This window comes from Sphaeramia orbicularis, chromosome 17 (genome assembly GCF_902148855.1).
Source record: "Sphaeramia orbicularis chromosome 17, fSphaOr1.1, whole genome shotgun sequence".
In the NCBI taxonomy this organism is placed as follows: Eukaryota; Metazoa; Chordata; class Actinopteri; order Kurtiformes; family Apogonidae; genus Sphaeramia; species Sphaeramia orbicularis.
Genome location: NC_043973.1, coordinates 41,383,151 through 41,403,480, shown reverse-complemented (window position 1 = coordinate 41,403,480; position 20,330 = coordinate 41,383,151). Strand labels below are relative to the sequence as shown.

The following is a 20,330-nucleotide window of genomic DNA, read 5'->3' as shown; positions in this document are numbered from 1 at the left end:
GTTGCCATTTTGTGTCAGGTAACATTAATTTATGCTGTGTTCTTGCGTAAAATCATACCTTAAATTACATATCGTTTTGGCTAACGTTACTTCATAGTAAAGCTCTTAATGTTAGCATCTGTCATTTAGTTCTATATTTCATAACAAACTTTTTTGTCTTCATTTGTGTGATTATGGACCTCATGCTCTACATGATTTGTAAACTAGCTTAAACTGAGGCTAACCTAGTTTTCCAAATAAGGGAGTACTCTAGCACAAAGCTGTTGTAGCTGTGTTGTATCAAGTATTTGATGTTAACTATACATAAATATCCAAAGTACCAGTAGATCATCCACTCACTTGGGTCAATACTAAGGGTTCAACTCCAGTAAATCACTAGTGAACTGTGAGCACTACTGCTGGGCCTTTACCTTGGCAATCACCGCCAAGAAAATATGTCTGCACTGACATAAAACCTCAAAAGCAATAGTATGTTGAATTGAAAGCACTCACCAGCTGTAATCCTCTAATTAACGATGACGGGGATGTCAACAACTCTTTAGCTTTTGTATGCTTTCAGGCTTTGCATTGTGTATTTTCCCGGCATTGAAATCAGGTTCATATAAATGTCAGAATACGTGATTTCCGGCCACATATCAATGTTCGTAGACCACTTGTCGTTTGGTAGCTTGTATGGATCCATGTCCAGTCCAATTGTCTTTATTTTCATGTTATATTCCACATTTTTTCCGCTCTCGCTGTCGTTACTGCTATGCTCCGCCATGTTGAGCCGGTTTGTTTTTGCCACTCAGTCTGACTTAGAGGGGCGTGGCCCAGGGGGGAAGTGACGTATGTGCATTCCCTCTATACAGGTCATGTCACAGTGAAAATTGTGGTAAAGGAACATGATTGTAATTTGCCTGTCAGTTATGTGATTAGACAGTAAGAGAGAAACTAGGGACACTAATAGTAATGTTAGTCAATCAATGTTGGTCATTTCAATGATTTGCGAAGAACAATAAAAATCCCCTGTGTGAAGTAACAGCACGAAATGCGTTCTCTGTCTATTCTTCTATCACAGGTGTGCTGACTTCACACCTATACGTTGCCTCCTCCTGGACTGCTATCCAGGGGAGCCACGACTAAAACACTAAAACATTGGCATGATATGTTGCTAATGGCTATAAATTGTATGTAAAACAAATATGTTTAATAGAGAAATTCTGATTTCAGATTTGGAATCACCATTCCTAATCTACACAAATACACTGTTGCCCATAAAGTTATAATGATTTTATTTTCAGACACTTCCTTTATTTTATTCCTAATTATACACATAAGTAAACACCTTTGACCAGGTACAATGATAACATACTGAGTCCCAGTTATACATTATCTATCAAGAATAAACCACTTTGTCACAATAATTTTATTACAAGAGGAAAATTTATTTTATTCCAACTTTATGGGTAATTGTATTTAATATAAGGTGATGCTCCACAATGATTCATCTTTGATTTTTAAAGGTCAACTGTGCAATGATGATTATATTTTCATTACTGTCCACCATGTTTCACCAGCAGCTCAGATTTGATTTTATTCTCCTTTATTTCTGTTTTAGAGCAGCTGGTATTTAAATTAACTACTATATTTTAGTGTGAACCAAACTAATGACTTGACCAAAACGCTCAAATATAACAAACACTTTTTTGCAGCTACTGTAGAGCAGGGTGTTGTGGTATTTGAGTAGTTTCAATTTTCTTCACCACTAGTTGTCACTAAACTTCACACGCGAACCTATAAAATGATGTGTAAAGAATGAACAGCCAACAGAAAGGCTAGAAATCACTTTTTATAGTCATATGTTTCTTTCACTGTCATTTATTTGACAATTTACACAACAGAACATAAAACATCAACTATATGCTTAACCTTAATAAAAGAATTTACACTTTATCATATGGTTACAGTATAAAATCTATAAGACAAGTCATTTTAATTAAAAGTCAAGCTCTTTATCAGCATTTTTTCAACTTACAAAACCTTTTCATTTATAAGGGGTAAAAGGGAATACACAAATGGAATAACTGATCATTAAAGTCAAAGGAAATGTGGCATTTTAGTGTTTTTCCACTGGTTGGCTGAATGTTACAAACACAGTGCCTTCCTCCTTGGGTTTGTTCAGGACTTTATCTTCAAAAGGGCGACCAGATCTTCTCATCAATGGTGATGACATGACTTCATATCTGGCTGGATTTCCAACTACTTCAAACAGTGCCGGTGTTTTACTGTCAGACTGTTTGGTGACGACTGTCGAAGTCACAGAGGAAACAAATACGTTGCCAAAGCCGTCAGTTTCCTCATATGTTTCACTCACCATTTTTTTGCCAAATATTCCTGCAGGTTTCTCAGGAACGGTTTTAACCTCGAGGACGCTGACTTTGCGTTGTGTGGGACTTTGGGGGGTTTTTGAGGTCTCAGTGGACTCATGGCAACATTGACTGTCACCCTCTGTTTTTGGTTTAAAGGTTGACATAGAAGGCTTCTCAGCTGGTTTCCTCGCAGCTGAATGAATAGAGATGAATGATGGAGAGGACTGGGATGATGACTGTCTGATAAGTGGTTTACTGTGAGCTTGTTTGGAGTCTGCTGTAGTTTTCATGTCAGTTTTCTGTTTGGTTTGACCTGCTTTAGTTTTGCTTGAGCCAATACTTATTTTCCTGATGTTGTTGCCAGGTTGAAAGCTTTGCTCAGATTTTAAAGACTCATCAAATAGACCTGACAACCCTGCAATGTCAGCCTCAGATTTCAGATTGGAGACAGAGTATAAAGCCTTTTTGATCGCTTCCTCAATGTCAAGAAGTTTCGCTAAAGTTTCTTGCTTCAGATGGATGATATCCTTACTTGCTTTTTCCAGATCTTCAAACGCAGTCTCAACCGAGGAGATGCTTTCCAGATCGTCGTCCTGTGACTCTACTTCAACTTTCTTTTCCTCCGTTTTACTTTGCTTTGCATTTCTGCTCTGTGTAACCACCCAATCGGGAACATCCTTATATAATGTCTTCAAGGAGCTGTCACCTGCACTGCTGGATTCTCCCTCGATCTCCTCCACTTGAGAAAGGATTCCTTTCAGCTCCTCTCGTTTCCTTAAATTTTCGAAAATTTCCATGGCTGCCTTAACATTTCCTTTCATAATCTCCTCTTTGTGGACGGAGAGCCTCTGTCGTCTCTCGGCCTCTGTCTCTTTTCCTTTTTTCTCCCTGAGAACAACTTTTCCTTCTGTGTTTTCTTGCTTTTCAGTGAGGTTGTTCTGCTGAGTGGAACAGACGTCAACTGGATTATTGGTCTCTGATGTTTGAGCATCAGTCTTATTCTGTTTATTGGCAGGACTTGAATGTGATTTTTGCCGTAGAGGAGTTTGACTGACAGGTTCATTTGTTACTTTTACCTTCTTGGACAGCGAAGGGCCTCTTTTGTTGAGAGTCTCGTTACCTTTTCTTTCAAAGTTTTGCAGAGCAGCCTGCAAGCTCATGTTCATTTCATGTTTAGACTCTTCTGCGTAGTTCTTCATGCACATTTGGATCTCCTCAGCTGCATTTATTTTCTGTATCACATTTCTTTCCATTTCCACCTCAGCAGTGTTCAACACCATTACTTTTTTTGATATGTTGCCTGTATTATTTGTCCTGCAGTCTTGATTCTTTGAGAGAGTTTCTAGACACTGGCTGGTTTGATTCAAGTCTTTCACTGCTTCTTGACAGTATTGCTGGTTGTGTGTTTCATGTGCTTCACTGCTTTTGCTATGTGTTGTTTGTAGTGATGTATCTGTAAAGGACATGTGGACTGACTCCCTTTGTTTTACATTGGGAGGAATGACTTCAGAGGATGATACTGGGATTTTCTGTTCTTCCACGACTACAGATTTTGTCCATTGTGGTTTTGGTGGCAAAGTTGGCCTCTCATCTTGTTTTTCACTTGTATTTTGAGGGAGAGGAGGTGGAATAACTCTTTCAGAGCCAGACGATTTAGAGTTTCCATTTTGTACAGGTGTTGAATTCTGTGTTGTAATGGATGGATGCTCGTCACGGGTTACTGAAATTGAAGGAGACAGGTTTGTGTCAGATGGAGGCACAGACATCACAACACACTGCTTGTGAACAGTCTTGCTCCTTCCTGAACAAGCCCTCCCTGAGTTCCTGTATATCATTGCAGCTTTAAAGTCTCCTTTGGATACATTTACACTAGACTTCTCAAGAGACTGTAAAGCCAATTGGACATTACCTCTTACAATATCTTCTTTATCTAGGAGCTTCTGCTCTGTGGCTGCACTCTGCAGAGACTTAATGGCTGCCTTGACATCACCTCTGATAACTTCTCCTGTCTCATCCTCATTTGTCTCACCATTACACTCATAATTTAGAAAAGGTGGCAGTGACTCTGGTGCACCATTACTGACTAGAACTGCACTTTGTGGACAAGCCTCAAAGGAAACATGGTTTTCCTGATCTTTCACTGCATCACTGACCTTAGGGTAAGTCTTGATTTGCTGGCATCTTGAGGAAGATGAAGATTGCATCACTGTTGAGGAGGTTTCCTCTTGTGCTGAGATGTTCAGGTTATATATTTTTCCAGGAACAGTCACTTCACGTTCCACATGCATGCTTTGCTGCTTGGCTATTTCAAGAGACTTTTTGGCTGCTTTCACATCTCCAGATATTATAACTTCCTTTTGTGGTTGACTTCCTTCTGTTTCAGGAGCTTGGGACAAGTCCATGTCGTAAATAGTACCAGGTTTAATTATCTCACGCTCTATTGTCATGCTCTGCTGCTTTGCACGTTCTAATGACTCCATTGTTGCTTTGATATCACCGGCCACAATTTCCTCTTTTTCTACCATTATAGGCTGCTTTACCGTAAGTTGGTGCTTAGCAGAGGAGACATCTCCACGGACTATTTCTTCCTTTGGAATACAGCTTTCAACATTGAAGGAGCACTCTGATGAAAACACCTTTTTAGTGTTCTTGACATCTCCTGGCAAAACATCAGAAATGGTTCGCTCCACCTGGTCTTTCTGCTGACAGAGACTTCTCTTTGCTTCCCTCACATCCCCTTGAACAATTTCAATCTGATCCTTGGCCACAAAGCTGTGATCAACTTCATCTCCTGCTGCCTCACACTGAAGACTCTTTAGGTAATGAAGATCTCCTTTCTCAATGCAGCTTTTGTACAAGTTAACATTCCCCTTTTCAGTTTCATCCACTCTACATGACACTGCAGTCTTCTGAGTGTTGGCTGTCGCTAACAGATTTCCAATAGTGGACTTAACATCTCCTCGTTCTATTACATGACTCTCTACTCTGGTTTCAGAGTGGCAAATGAGTGAGTAAACTGACATCTCTGCTTGTCCATCTTCCGTCTCTTGCATTATGATTCCTTTTTTCAAGTCTTTGCTCTGGACGAGTAATTCCTCAATCATCCGGACTGTGTTTTGTATTCTCTGATCCCTCTCAAGGCTGATCGCTGTTGTCTGATAGACAGGAAGTTCTACTACTGTGGTATTCACTTTACCTTCTTCCACTTCTCTTAGAAGAGTCACTTGTGGCTTTAGGGTTGGTTTGAGTAAAAGCTGTAACATTATGTTTCTGATGTTACCACCAACAACCTCTTCCTTCTGGATTTTCACACCTTCACTGGTTTCACAGAGATATTTTGCCATGTTGACATTCTTACTCTCACTGGCTTCAATTATGATGCCACTTGAGTGAATAAAACTCTTTTGATACAGATATGAAAGAGTCTCAGCTACACTGTTGGCAGTGATTTGGTCCAGTGGGGTTGTCTCAAAGAGCCAGGTGGTGCATTTCACGTCGGCTTTTGGTATCTCCTCCTCGATACCTTGTGGTGTGGTGGTCTCAGGTTTTTTGATCTTGTCCAATGGCTGGGATTCAAACAGCCAAGTGCAGCGTTTCACATCTCCTTTCTGACTGTCTTCCCTGTGGACTGTTTTTACTGGACTCTGCTCCTGAGGTTCCCCTTTTAGACTGTCAATGCTCTGATTCTCAAAGAGCCAGGTGGAGGTTCTGACATCGCCTCGCTGAACGTCAGTAACACTGACCATTCTAACAAACTTCTTGGATGACTGTTCAGATTCAAATATCTGCTTATTCAGCTGCACGTTTCCGCTTTCCAAATCTTCAATAACTTTAACAGAGGGCTCTTCTTGGTGTGTAAATGAGTCCAGGGGTTGGGTCTCAAACTTCCACCTGGCTGATTTGACATCTCCTTTCTTGACATCCTCTTGGGTCACAGCTCGGATGACGTAAACTTCATTTTCTGCCTTGATAGCGTCAAGGGGCTTTGTCTCAAACATCCACCTCGCACCTCTTACATCAGCACTCATTACTTCTTCTTTTTTTACAGTTGTGACCTCATGAAATTGCCCCTCTTTGTCTCTAATAGCGTACAATGGCAGTGACTCAAACATCATGGAGCTTGATTTCACATCAACACTGCTCACAGGCTTCTCCACACACACTGACTTCTGTTCGAGGTCTTCTTCATGAATTTTGTCAAGTGATGAGGTTTCAAATATGAATTTTTTGTTCTGTACATCTCCACTCTCAATACTACTCACTCTCTGCGCATTTTCTTCATTTTCATTCTTATTGATCATGTTCATGGGGCAGTTTTCAAACATCCATGTGAATTTATTTACTGACCCTTTCTCGATGTGTTCGTCTTGGTTCTGAATATCAGCTGACACTATTTCTGAGCCAATTTCATCAAGTGACTGGGACTCAAAAAGTTCTTTGACTCTTGAAACATCACCTGACTGTAAGTTGACCTGGCTGACACATCTTATGTCTCGTTCTGACTTTGCATCCCTCTGAATTCTGTCCAAGGTTTCTGTTTCAAAAAGATGTTTAACCATTTGGACACCAACCTCAGATTTGACAGAATCCTTTATGGTGCTGCAGAGCTTCAGATTGTACTCCTCACCATCTTTGATGCTGTCTAGAGGCTGTGATTCAAAAAGCCACGTGAAAGATTTGACATTGGTACTGTCAATGGCATCTTTATCACTCACTTTTTGTGTTTTGTCATACAATATGTCCATAGGCTGTGTCTCAAATAGCCATTTGCAGGTCTTCACGTCACCTTTACGGAGCTCTTCTTCTCCTGAAGAACTTTGCTGTGATTGGTTGAACTTGGAATGAATCCCATCGATTGTCTGAGTTTCAAAAAGCCACTTTGCCGTCTTGACGTCTCCCATTGTGTCTTCCTGTCTGGTGATGCCTTTAATAACCTCAACATTACTTTTTCCTTCCACAAGCTGATCTAATGGCTTGGTGTCAAACATCCACTTATAGTTCTGGACCTTCCCTTTGATAAATTCCTCCCGGCTGACCGCTGTGACCTCATGGAGATTTCCAGAGCTGTCTTTTAATGCATATAGAGGAGTTGTCTCAAACAATGCTTTGTTATCTTTGACGTTTCCTGCTGCAATGGCATTTTCCTTCTCATAGTTCTCATTGTTCTCTTTATCAGAATGAGCAAGCTTACTGAGGGGAATTGTTTCAAAAAGATGCTTGAATCCTTTAACATCTCCTTTTTCAATCTCTTGTTCCTTGAATGAGGTTGTCTTTTGAATGCTGCAGCTCTCAAACATCTGCTTTTTTCCTTTTACTTCTCCCTGTTCATTGGCTGAAAGTGTGATTTTCTTCAGTCGCCCAACCTCATAGTTGTCATTAAGAGCCTCCATGGGTTGAGTTTCAAACAACCACAGTGATGTCTTTACATCTCCTCCAATTATTTCTTCCTTTTCCAATGTTTGTTCTGCAGAGTCTCCCTTCAGTGTTGACAGGGGATGCATTTCAAAGAGTTTCTTCTTCTTCTCCACATCAACCTCTGTTGTACACCCTGCCTCTGTTCCTTCAAACATGTTGCTTCTGGTCACCTCTTGTATCGTGTCAAAAGGCTGAGTCTCAAACATCCACCTCTTCCTGTCGACTCCTGCTCTGTGACCCTCTTCCAGTGATATGCCTCGGATTATTTTAACTTTATCAGTTCCCTTATTGATAAAATCTAAAGGCTGGGTTTCAAAAAGCCAGCGTGCAGTGCTGATGTTGCTGCTGTTGATTTCCTCTCTGCAGATGGATTTGATCTCATGGATGTTGCCGCTATTGTCTCTGATAGCACAGCAGGGTTCAGCCTGGAAGAGCTTCACAGTCTTCTGGACATCTCCTTTCTGTTCCTGGACCTCAGACCTCAGTTTCAGGAAGCTGTGGTCTTCTACGGAGTTGCATCGACCCAAGTCACTGAGTGGTCTGGACTCGAAGAGCAGTCGAGTCCCTCTTACGTCCCCTGATTGGATAGGTTCTTTCAGCACTGCCTCAACCACTTCACTGTCTTCACGTCTTGAAGCATTTAGAGAATCTAAAGGCTGGGTCTCAAACAGCCATGTTGATGTTCTCACATCACCTCTGACAGAGGACTGTCTTTTAGCAAATGCAGACATTTGTTGGCTGCTCTCAATGTGCTCAAACATAGAGGAGGTGCCTCTGACGTCTCCACCTGTTAAGTCCTCCTCATTTAATAGCTTCTTGGTCGCATGAGGATCCCCGATATTATCCAGAGTCCAGTTCTCGAAGATCCACCTCATGGACTGGACTTCTCCCTGATAAGAGTCTTCTGCTTGAGAACTTTCTGACCGCACCGCCTTCATTATGTCTTCATCCACAACATCGTCAAGACTGGCCCTCAGGTCTGGGTGGATGTGTTTGAAGAGCCTCTTCAGCTCACTCTTCTGCCGTTGTTGGTAAAATGTGGAGAAGGTTTCTTTAGGTGGAGGCACAGGGAGGTTGCCCGACGCTGAAGGCCCTTCATAATCGAGGGGTCGAGGTGGTACAGGAGGTGGAGGAGGAGGAAGTGGTAGGTCGTCTTCATCATGAGGTGAGTGTGAAACTGTGACTTTCCTTGCTCCGTCAGCCATCTTGAAATAAAAAAAAAAAACAGATGGGAGTAACATTGTCAGGATTCATTTATTACAAATGGTATTAATTTAAGCACATGCAAGTATTACAATGACATGCAGTTAGAAAGTGAAGCCATACTTTACCTGAATCTGTGTCGACTTGAGGTTTTCACAGCAAACAATCCTTTTTTCACACCGGGGTTAACAAAACACTTCATAGCTGTTAGTAGGGAGACGTCACACAGAAAACCTGGTGTATTTGACAAGTATTAACTGTTTTTTAAAATAAAAGTAAATGATTCTGAGAGATATTTGTTGATTATATCTGCAAATAATTGAGTTATTTGTCCATCATTTCTTACCTCAAAATTGACTTAAAGGTAAAAGTTAATACTTGTTTAGAGCACTAAATGTAATTATTTCAAGGAATATATTATTAGGGATAGAGTATTCAATTCTGGGCAAATAACAGATACACTTGATTAAAAGTATGGTTTGCTTTTGCTTGTTTTGTTTTTTTTTTTGTTTTTTTTTTTGTTTTTTTGGTTTTTTTTTTATTTCCCCCTTTGTGCTTCGGAAACAAAGAAATCTTCATTGCGTCATTCAAAAATATACAAATATTGCATTCAGGTGTTTCATTGCAAATAGGAGCCTGAGAAATAAAACAATCATGACAAATATAATGTTTTGTTGTGTTAAAATATTGCTACAATACATGTTTTTATGTCATCTTTATGGTTTCATCTTTTGTTTACATTGTCTTTTAAAACCTTAGAAAATGCTTTTGAGTTTGTTTTTACCCAAAATTTAGACAGGTTAAATAATCATTATAAGAAGTAATCATTTAAAGAGCCATGATAAACATCAATTTTCACTCAGAATAATCAGCTTTTAAACGTAAAAGAAATATTAATATTCACTGAAATTTATCTAGATAAATACTGACATTTGACTGATGTGAACATTTTTATCATGATAATATTATAAATTAACAGGTATTGGAAATCCTACAAACTTTAGGTGTGATGTGTCTCAGTATTTTTGTTCATATTGTGTCACTACAGTTACTGCATTCATAATTACTTTTCCTTTTCAGTCTCTTGGTGTTTTTTCATGCAAGCAAAGTATGAAACCACACACTCAACAGACGTAAAATGATCGTTACAGTACCTTATTGTTTTTGGTCTTTTTTCCTGGTGTACTAATGAATTCCTGATAAACAGAAGACAAGAACATAAGAAAAGAGTTTTTTCTGCAACAGATATATTTACCCAATTTCCCCCGGGGATCATTAAAGTATTATGATTTACACATTTCTATTAGATTACATTAGATTAGATTACATTAGATAGAACTTTATTGATCCTTTGGGCAGAACCCTCAAGAAATTGAGGTTTCAAAAGCAGCACAACACTGAGCATACAAGTAAAAACCAATACAATAGCATAACTATTAAAAAAAAAAAACTAATGTAAAAACACTCACAACTGCACATTGGAAAGTACTAGCAGAAACAAGTGGCAAAATAGTAGTAATTATAATAATAGTAATAATAAGTAGCTCATTATGTTATAATATTATAGTATGATATATATATATATATATATATAGAGAGAGAGAGAGAGAGAGAGAGAGAGAGAGAGTGAGAGAGAGAGAGACAAAGATAGTTTAGTAATCACAGAATAAAAGTGCTCGTAGAGACAAGTGGAAAAGTACTGAATAAATAATAATAACTAGGTTATGTTATTAGTGCTGTCAGTTAAAATTTTTAATTTAATCACAGGGTTGCTGTGGATTAATCATGATTAAATATTCATTTTTAATCATGACTAGTTGCATTTCATTTTGCATGAGCAAACAGACTCAAGAAAGAAAGGAACATATATGTACCTAACGTGTTTATTAAACACCTTCAACAGTTTCAACAAAACAACTTGAAACAACTGTTCTGTCTTGTTTTTTTTTTTTGTCCTCATATTTCCCACCCCAAGGGCCAACAGGCTGTTTAGTGTCTTCCATCTTTATGGGTTGGTTCTGCTGCCTGTCACTACAGGATCAACTGCCCATTTGTTCATGTGCGACGCTAACTCTACTTGGACAAACTGCCCCAAATGTGTTACCACAGACGGTCAGAGTCATTCTGCACCCCAGGTGGATTAATTGCATTAAAATTTTTAATCGGATAAATCATGATGATGGATTAATCCACATTGATGCATTCATTTTGACAGCCCTAGTTATTATATATATTCAGGGCAAGCGGTAGATTTGTTAAATGCCTTCGCTCTGGTTGTGTCTGTGGTTTTTCTCTATTGAAGCCCTTTGACCTCAGTGTGATGGAGGAATGAGAGGCATTTCAGGAACTCACTGGCTGTGCTGAACCTGCTGTCGCGTCGATAGCTGCTGCTCTTGACAGATAGAGCGCTGATCTGTCTCTCACCGAGGAGGAAGTAGGTATCCGGTCTCTGCTTTGGCCTGGTGGACCCCCCTTAGTCAATGAATGACTACTTTTATCATCTGAGAAAGAAAAGGTCAAAAACAAAGATAGAAAAAAATAAGAATCATCAGTCTTTATCAGTTTTTGTGTGCAGCTTTATTGATAAAGTTACTGAGCACACTTTTGTAAAAGTAGGTCTTATATGTTAAGTGTGTGGTTGTTATTTATAGTGATGCTTATAGTGTGTGTATTTATAGTGACGTTGGAATCTTTTTATCTGGTCTCTGTTGTTACTCTCAGTGTAGACGTGGAAACTATTTCATCTGCAGCATGTCCCACAATAAATCGGAGTGGTAGAAGTATGCAGATCCTTTATGTTGATATAACACTGCAAAAATAGTCAACTACGAGTTCTGCATGCAAAGCTTATCACAAGTAAAAGTATACTAGGAGTGTCAAGTATGAAGGATCTAACACCAGAGGGCCTTTGACCTTTGTCACAAAGTGACCGGAAGGGATGAGAACCATGGAGAAACAACTTCGAGAGTCAAAGAAAGTGATAAAGTGATAAAAAGCTAGAGGCACTGATGTTGTTTTCACCACTGGGCACAGCTCTAAAAGAAAAGAATGGAGGTTGATGCTGACACGGCAGCATTTCTGCTTTGATTATGAGGCTTGTGAAGGTTTAAAGTTATTATGGGATGTTATTATCTTTGCTAAGTTGCCATTTGTTGATCCAAGGTTCTGACTAAACTGTGACAGTTCTGACCTTGTTTGTTGGATTTCCAAACAGATCTTTAGTGCAGCTACTGACAACACAAACCAAACAGAAAACAGGTGATTTGTGGTTTTACTGTGGCTGTTTTCTGTCTGAAAACAGAGCTAAGCTAACAGAGCTATAATGTAAACTATCAGCTGATGCAGCACAGGATGATTATAAGATATAGTGTTATTTTGTCAGACTTTCAAAACAAGCAGCTATAAATTTTACACTGCAAAAAATGCCCTGTTAGAAATAAGCTTAATATTCCTACATTTGGTCAAACTAGATTATATTGAGCAAAAAAAAAATCTGACAGTGGGGTGAGACAGAAATTCTTGGCTAGAATTCTTAAATCTTAAAAAAAAAAAAAAAAAAAAAAAAAAACTAGACAAAAATGCAAGAATTTTAGCAAAATCTTATTAATAAAAAGTTTTATATATACACTACCAGGCAAAACTTTGGACTCACCTTCTCATTAAAATGACATGAGATGGACCACAGATGGCCAACAAGTGCTCAGCATCATTTGGAACTCCTTCCAGACTTTTGGAAAACATTTCAGGTGACTACCTCATGAAGCTCATCGAGAGAATGCCAAGAATGCGCAAAGCAGTAATAAAAGCAAAATGTGGCTATTTTGAAGAATCTAAAATATAAAACATGTTTTGAGTTTTGTCACATCTTTTTTAACTGCATAATTCCATATGTGTTCATTCATAGTTTTGATGTCTTCAGTGAGAATCTACAATGTAAATAGTCATAAAAATAAAGAAAAACCAGGTGAGTCCAAACTTTTGCCTGGTAGTGTGTGTGTGTGTGTGTGTGTGTGTGTATATATATATATATATATATATATATATATATATATATATATATATATATATATATATATATATATACACACATTCTTATATGCTTGAATTAAGCAAAAACAAAATAAAATCTTGAATTAAGCAGAAGAATCTACCAGTGGAACAAGTGAAAATTATCTTGGTAAGATTTCATGATATAAGACTTTCAAGATCTATTGTCTAAAAATAAGTTCTTAATCTCACTGAAATGTTACTCTTTAGGTGATTATGTCTTATTTTAAGTGTGATGAGATATTTTGACTAGAAATGAGAAAAATACACTTGGTAAGATTTTGATTTTTGCAGTGTTTAGTGAGTGACACAGTCTGTGGATCCGATTCCTTGGTGGTTTTGGTACTCATAAGTATATTTTGGTATCAGACATCCACCTGTTGTTGATACTTTGCAATACTGATACTACCTTTAAGATGTAGGGGAGTAGAGTATAACATTCCGCTACTGGGAACGGTTTGATTTATTGCCTTGAAGACAAACGTTGCTACAAACCAGTCGGGTTTCAGATGCTTTGATCCCAGTGCTGGACAAGATAAATGAGGCCACACAGCCTCTCAGCGCCACATACCATGGACTGACCATGACGCCCAAGAAGAGAAAAAAAAAAAACAGCAACTGCTAGCTCAGCTGGAGTGACACAGATTGTTTTCACATTGTTTGTGTGAGCTCTCGGCCATCAACACCTGACCAGAGGAATGTGACGAACTGACATGGAAAAAAAATGACCGTAAGACCTCAACTAATGGAGACGTGAACAGAGAGCAGAAGTTTACTCCAATAATGATCATAGAATGTAGGGTTTGTTAGAACAGTTGAAGCAGAGGTTGTAGTTTTGAGCATTAAACACCTTATTTTAGGTTTATTTAGGTTTACTTTTTAGCCACATATTTGATCTTAAACTGATGTACTTTAGATTACGTTTCAGTCATATGTTAAATATAGATACACAGATAGGTTTCCTTGTCAAATGAATGCGTAATCGTTCTTCGGTTTAACCCTGACCCGAGTCTCATTTTAGGAAGTGAGCATTCCTAGGGAAAAAAAGGGTGTTATAAGGTTCATTTCTTTAATTTTTCTGCATCAGTTTATAGAAAAAATACATGATTCTGATTCCAGCTGAAAATATACCAGATTAGGAAATAAGGTAATCTGAATTATTCTCACATATTTATTCTCTTGCAGATTAAATTTACTTTTTATGCTTTTTATTTAAGTGTCCATACAGCTATTTCATTTACCATAAAATATAAAGTGTTTGCATGAGTTTAAGATGAATATTCAGAACTACTGAGGCTGATTGAAAGCTAAAACATGTTTAATCCTCTGCAGTGAATAATTACATGACACACAGAAAATCCAGTGTTTTCTGAGCTCGGAATTGATATATTATACAAAAAAAAGGTACTAAACATGGTACTGAATTAAAAACATGAGAGTATAAATGCTAATGGCGGTATAGTCCCTGCATCCTCCTCTGAAATTGGTGCCTATTATAGAATAGAATAGAATAGAATAGAAAACAAGATAGAATAGAATGGAATAGAACAAAATAGAATAGAATAGAATAGAATAGAATAGAATAGAATAGAATAGAATAGAATAGAATAGAAAACAAGAGAATAGAATAGAAAACAAGAGAATAGAATGGAATAGAACAAGATGGAATAGAATAGAAAAGAATAGAATAGAACAAGATACAATAGAATAGAATAGAAAGAGATATAATAGAATAGACCAGAACAAGATACAATAGAACAGAACAGAATAGAATAGAATAGTAGTCAAGTGAATAAAAAATGAATATGTAAGAAAATAAGAATAGAGCAAATATAAAATTACAAAAAGTAAAAATAGAATCTAAATTTTAGAAAAAGTAAAATATGAATAGAACTTAAAATAGAATAAAATGAAAATAGATATAAAGTATGAATAGTCACAATATTAACATGATTAACAGTGACTTTTCCAGATTCGCTGTGTGTGTGGTTGATGTTAAATTCAACCACAGCAGCTCTTAGAATAATATGGCTCCAGAGTTCAGCGCTGCAGTCCACTCAGCTGTAAATAATGTTCAGATTTTTAGCTGCCTTTTCACACACTAAGCTCCGATCGGACAAAAGGACGGAGCAGCACGCTGGCGCCTCTCACGAGTCCGGACTTAAAGCATTTTCATAGATGGGTGAACAGACAGAATGAGTTGAACGAGGGCCGTTGGCGTCCTGTTAAAGTCCTCACAGAGGTCAACTTCCACCACTTATCATCACTGTACAGACACATACACGGCTATGAATAGACGATAGAATACGAGGATCATTTTGTTTGAGGATAAAAAACGACAACGTGGTGATATGAAGATATTAGGTTCATGTCTCTTTGATGTGGGTTAATTCTCAGGAATGAAGACGCGCTATTAGCGGCGCAGTAATGTGGGCGACTGGCAGCTGGACAAATGATGGTGAAACGCTTCTGGTATTTGCTCTGTTCACCACCTGCAGCTGTTGCAGAGTGTAACCACATTCACAGACTGTAATGGCAACCTGCATCACACCCACAAACGACACATCACACAAATAACACAATGAATGAGTCAAATGTAACATAAACTGCAACTCATACAGGGAAAGCGTCACACGAGCAACCATTTACACAGATTTAACATGACATAAACAAGACATCATACAAGTAAAACATGATGTAAATAACAATTCATACAAGTCACGAATCACACAAATGACATATCACATTGCGCATCACACCACCACCATCATATAAGCAATATATCACACAAAAAAATGCTGAGTTAGCTACATTATGGCTAACATGTTGTTTGTTGCAAAGTGAGTCTTTGGTCTGAAAATATATAATGTAAAAATTAATAAATAGATAAACAGCCTGTGTTCTTCGAAGTATAAATACATAGAAAAACCTTCAGTCATGTAACAAAAAAAAAATTAAATTAAAAATGATCCATTAGTCTGAGATTTTTTTTTAAGTAATAATACATAAATAAATAATGAATGAATGATCCTGTATTTTAACAAAATTTAAAAAAACTAAGTATAAACAAAACAATAAATAATAGTCTGACTTTAAATTAAGTATTCAAAAAACAATAAATAATAGTCTGACTTTAGATTACATATTAAAAAAAAACTATAAATAGTAGTCTGACTTTAAACTAAGTATAAAAAAACTATAAATAATTGTCTGACTTCTATCCAAAATCAATATATATTTATTTTTTTCTTTTAAAAGGACCCTGTTCTGACTTGTGGCATTTAGCATTTAAGGAAATAAATGCACATACATAAAATAGATGCATTTAAAAAGGTGCAATAGAAATTATTTTACTCACCTCTAATTAATTTAGTCTTTTTAGATCTGTCACTGCTATGAATGCTTAGTTTTTATAAATAATTAACATGAAGAAGCTCTATTTTAATAGAATAAACACTAAAGTTACTTGTAAATTAAGTAGTTTGTTGTTTAGTTTTACTCTGAGCTCATTCATTCATACATTCATTCATCCATTCATTCATCAGTCAGTATATCCCTCTTTCCTTTATCATAAACCAGTATTTCCACCATCCACACAGTCACAGTTGTGGTTTAAAAGTGATGGTACTCACTAAACTGCCCCTCAGATTCGTCCTCACTCCTGTTTCTCTGATGTCAGATTTTTTCTTATTTTCTTTCCGTCCTCTCTCGTCTGCGTCTCCACTCTTTCTAGTCCTCGGCCTCGGTGGCAGCTGAGTTTTATCAGGACGCTGCCCCTCTGGAAGGCTTGGGCTATTTTGGGATGTTGTCTGGCGGCTGCTCCTCCACTGAGTCAGTCACCTCTGTTAGTCACCCGGGGACTGGGGCAGCCCTCCGCCAGCCCACCCACCCTTCACCCACCCACCCATTCCCACTGCTGCATTGTCACCCACTATAACGGGTGTTGGGTGGGTCCTGCTCTGTGGGTGTCAGTGGGAACATGAACTAGCACATACATGAGCAGTGACAACCCTATTTTGGTAAAACGGTTTGCAGATGAAGCTACAAAGGAAGATTTTTCATTCTTTTAGACATTAATTAAATGACAAATTTAATATATGATGAATTAATGGTTTAAGTTGTCACGTATAGAGTAAAAAGTTAAAATTCTCTCATTTCTGGTTCTGAAATCTAAATATGACAAGATTTATCCCCTTTTCTGTGATGAAAACGGAATATGTTTGGACTTTAAAACCCTGATCAGTCCGTTTTCACACATATCAAAACTAATTGATTAATTAAGAAATGATCACTCGTAACAGTCTGGATTTCAGGTCACCTGGTGATGACATGCCCTCCCCAATAAAACATGACAGAACAGAAGATGTTTATTCTGAAAAAAAAACTGATTTTTCATTCTTTTAGACATTAATTAAATGACAAATTTAACATATAATGAATTAATGGTTCTAAGTAGTCATGCATATTGATAATCAATGAAGTAAAAAGTTAATATTCTCTCATTTCTGCTCCTGAAATCTAAATATTACCAGATTTATCCCCTTTTCTGTGATGAAAACTGATTATCTTTGGGGTTTAAGACACAGATCTGTACTTTTTTCATTTTCACAGATATTATAAACTACAAAATTAATTGATTAATTAAGAAATGATTACTAGTAGCATTCCTATTGGTTTGGATTTCAGGTCACATGGTGATGATTTGATTAACAAATAAGATATTGGAGATGAATTAGGACTGATGTGTTTTTGTCATTTAGGACTTTTTTTTTAATTGTGTTGTATAGGTTTTCTTTTCTTTTGTAATTGTTTTTATTTTGCAAATAAAATACATCAATAGTCAGTCATTAGAAATAATCACTAGCTCTTTTTATTTATGATCAGATCTATTATTAAAGGAGCAATATGTAGTATTTCCACTTTCAAATATATATATATTTTTAATAAGCAAAAAATATCGTTAGAGTGCAGAGAATTAATATTTATGATAGTCTGAAATAGATGTTAATATAGGGATATGAAATAAATGTATTCACTATATTCATGTCACTGTAAATGTATGTGACCACTAGAGGAAGTGGATAAAATATCATGGTATGTATGTTTTAATATTATTATCGCAAGCTCTTTGTGATCTTTATGTTAGTATGGAATTTTCTATATCAATAAAGGTATTATTATTATTATTATTATTATTATTATTATTATTATTATTTTATTTTATGTTTTTTTCACTCAGAATTTCTTCCATTGTCTTGTTTAAAGATTAATATCTGGTAAAAAAAAAAACAAAACAAAAAAACAATTGTGTCATTTATAAAGTTTTTAAACTGCATATATTATGTGTAAATGTGTTTGTTATAGTGACTGAAAATGAATAAAATAATAGTCTTATTTAATATATACAGCTTTGGAAATAAATATTGAACCACCACACTTTTCTGCAGATTTCAGCCTTTTTAACATCCAGTATTCTTACTTTAAATGTTGATTACTGAGTCATATACTCATTTTCACTGTCATTACTTTACATACAGATTACTCTACTATTATACTTATTTACTTTACAGATTATTAAATATTTCATTTCAGTTTTTTGCTTCATATTGTCTCACAAAGCTTTTTAATTTGCAGTTACACATATGTAAGGGGCTATGTCTCTTCAAAATGTTTAGTTTATTTATTCAAGGCAATATTATAATGTAATGTTTTAATTTTGTGGAAAGAAAAAAGCCTAAGGTCTGACTGGATGATGATGGTTTGTAAAATAGTTGGTGAAACAGTTCCCTAAACACACTCACAGCTCATGCCAGGAGTTTTCAGAAACCTGATGAGTCCAGTCAGATTCCAGTGTGAGTCTCAGTCAGTAACAGACACGTCACGGTATCAGAGCTCCGACCACGACAGGCTGCACCCGGATCAGTTCCAGGACATGAAGAGGCACGGATCACAGGGTCAAGGTCTGAGTCCAGCCTCGCTCCTATCTTAAGCGTGTGTGCAGAACGCATAGTTATGCATTTACTCCTCTACATCCTCGTCTTTATTTAGCTGCTTCCCCACAACTGCCAAAGAACAGAGGTGACTGTTTACTCAGCTCTGTCGGGATTCACACAGTCGCACTTGTAATACTTTTACTCAATGGAAACTTTGATTTATTTGACATCGGTGTGTTTTATCACCTTGTCACAAATGAAAGAATCACATTAAACACATACATTAATGTTAAATAAATAGAATAAATGTGATTGAACATCCCAAACATCCACAGGCGACCAAAAGTATCTACTGATCTAAACTGTTTAATACCTGTTGATCCATTAATCCGATCATTACATGTAAATAATTGGTGTAAAATGCAGTTTGTCATCTTCTTATAGTCATCAGATATGACCCATTTGGACATTCAGAGGCTCCATAGTTACCGTGGAAACACCATCATCTTCGACAACATTGATTCACCAGTAAAAAAAAAACCCATAGAGTTGGATCAGTGACTGAATAGACACAGTGAGTTTATGTTCAGTTAATAATATATTTGCTGGAAAAGTCAGTTGGTTTTTTTTCAGTTTTCTCAGTCTCTGTTGTAATAACTATCAACTTCAATCTGACCTTCTTAGTGAATTAAATGTAGGAAAATGCATGATTTTCACTGAAAAGTTGCAAAATACAGAGGATAATATTATAATAAATGGAGATAAATCACTTAAGAAAAGTTAAAGAGAAAAATTCACTTGGGAGCTGCCACAAAAGTAGCTCTGGGTCTTTATGGGTTAATGGAGTAAAAGTATTAAATGTAATGTATTTAACCTATTCTCTCCCTCTGAATTTGTGTTAATTTTCTAATATTTGCCATTCAAGTTCCAAAGTCTATCACTGAGAAAAAACTTCAATGAAAAGGCTGGAGTTTGATGCTGAAATGGCACCGTTTCTTCTACTCAGGTGACTTCATTATGAGGCTTATGAAGGTATAAAGTTATAACATGATGTTATTATCTTTGTTAAGTTCACTGTTTGTTGATCCTAAACTCCTTGTGACCTGCGGTGTCTAAATACAGCAGTGACCTCATGCTTTTGAGGAAACTTCGCCAGTCGCTCTGACCAATCGCATCCCAGAGACATGAAACTCACTGCTTACCATATGAGGATCTGGATCTGGATCTGAATCTGCTGCTGTAGGACTCTGGGAACCCATTCATGGTCTTCACTTCTTTCACCTGAATGTTTCCCTGTGAAACAATAGTATGTGGTTTGAGATGGAGCAAGAAGATCTTTAGACACATTTTACTATCTGCTGATTTAACAACACTGTAGAAA

At 36.9% G+C, this 20,330-nt stretch overlaps 1 protein-coding gene across 1 annotated transcript; it reads right to left on the bottom strand.

The window, feature by feature from the left end:
* Window positions 1–1,809: 1,809 nt before the first annotated feature.
* xirp1 (xin actin binding repeat containing 1) lies at window positions 1,810–16,740 on the bottom strand. The gene is made up of 4 exons (XM_030161443.1): window positions 16,649–16,740; window positions 11,322–11,470; window positions 10,124–10,165; window positions 1,810–8,971 (listed from the first exon to the last, which is right to left on the bottom strand). Exon 4 carries the CDS (start codon window positions 8,969–8,971, stop codon window positions 2,099–2,101), a length of 6,873 nt encoding a protein of 2,290 aa, XP_030017303.1. The 5' UTR covers window positions 10,124–10,165; window positions 11,322–11,470; window positions 16,649–16,740; the 3' UTR covers window positions 1,810–2,098.
* Between the last annotated feature and the right edge of the window lie 3,590 nt (window positions 16,741–20,330).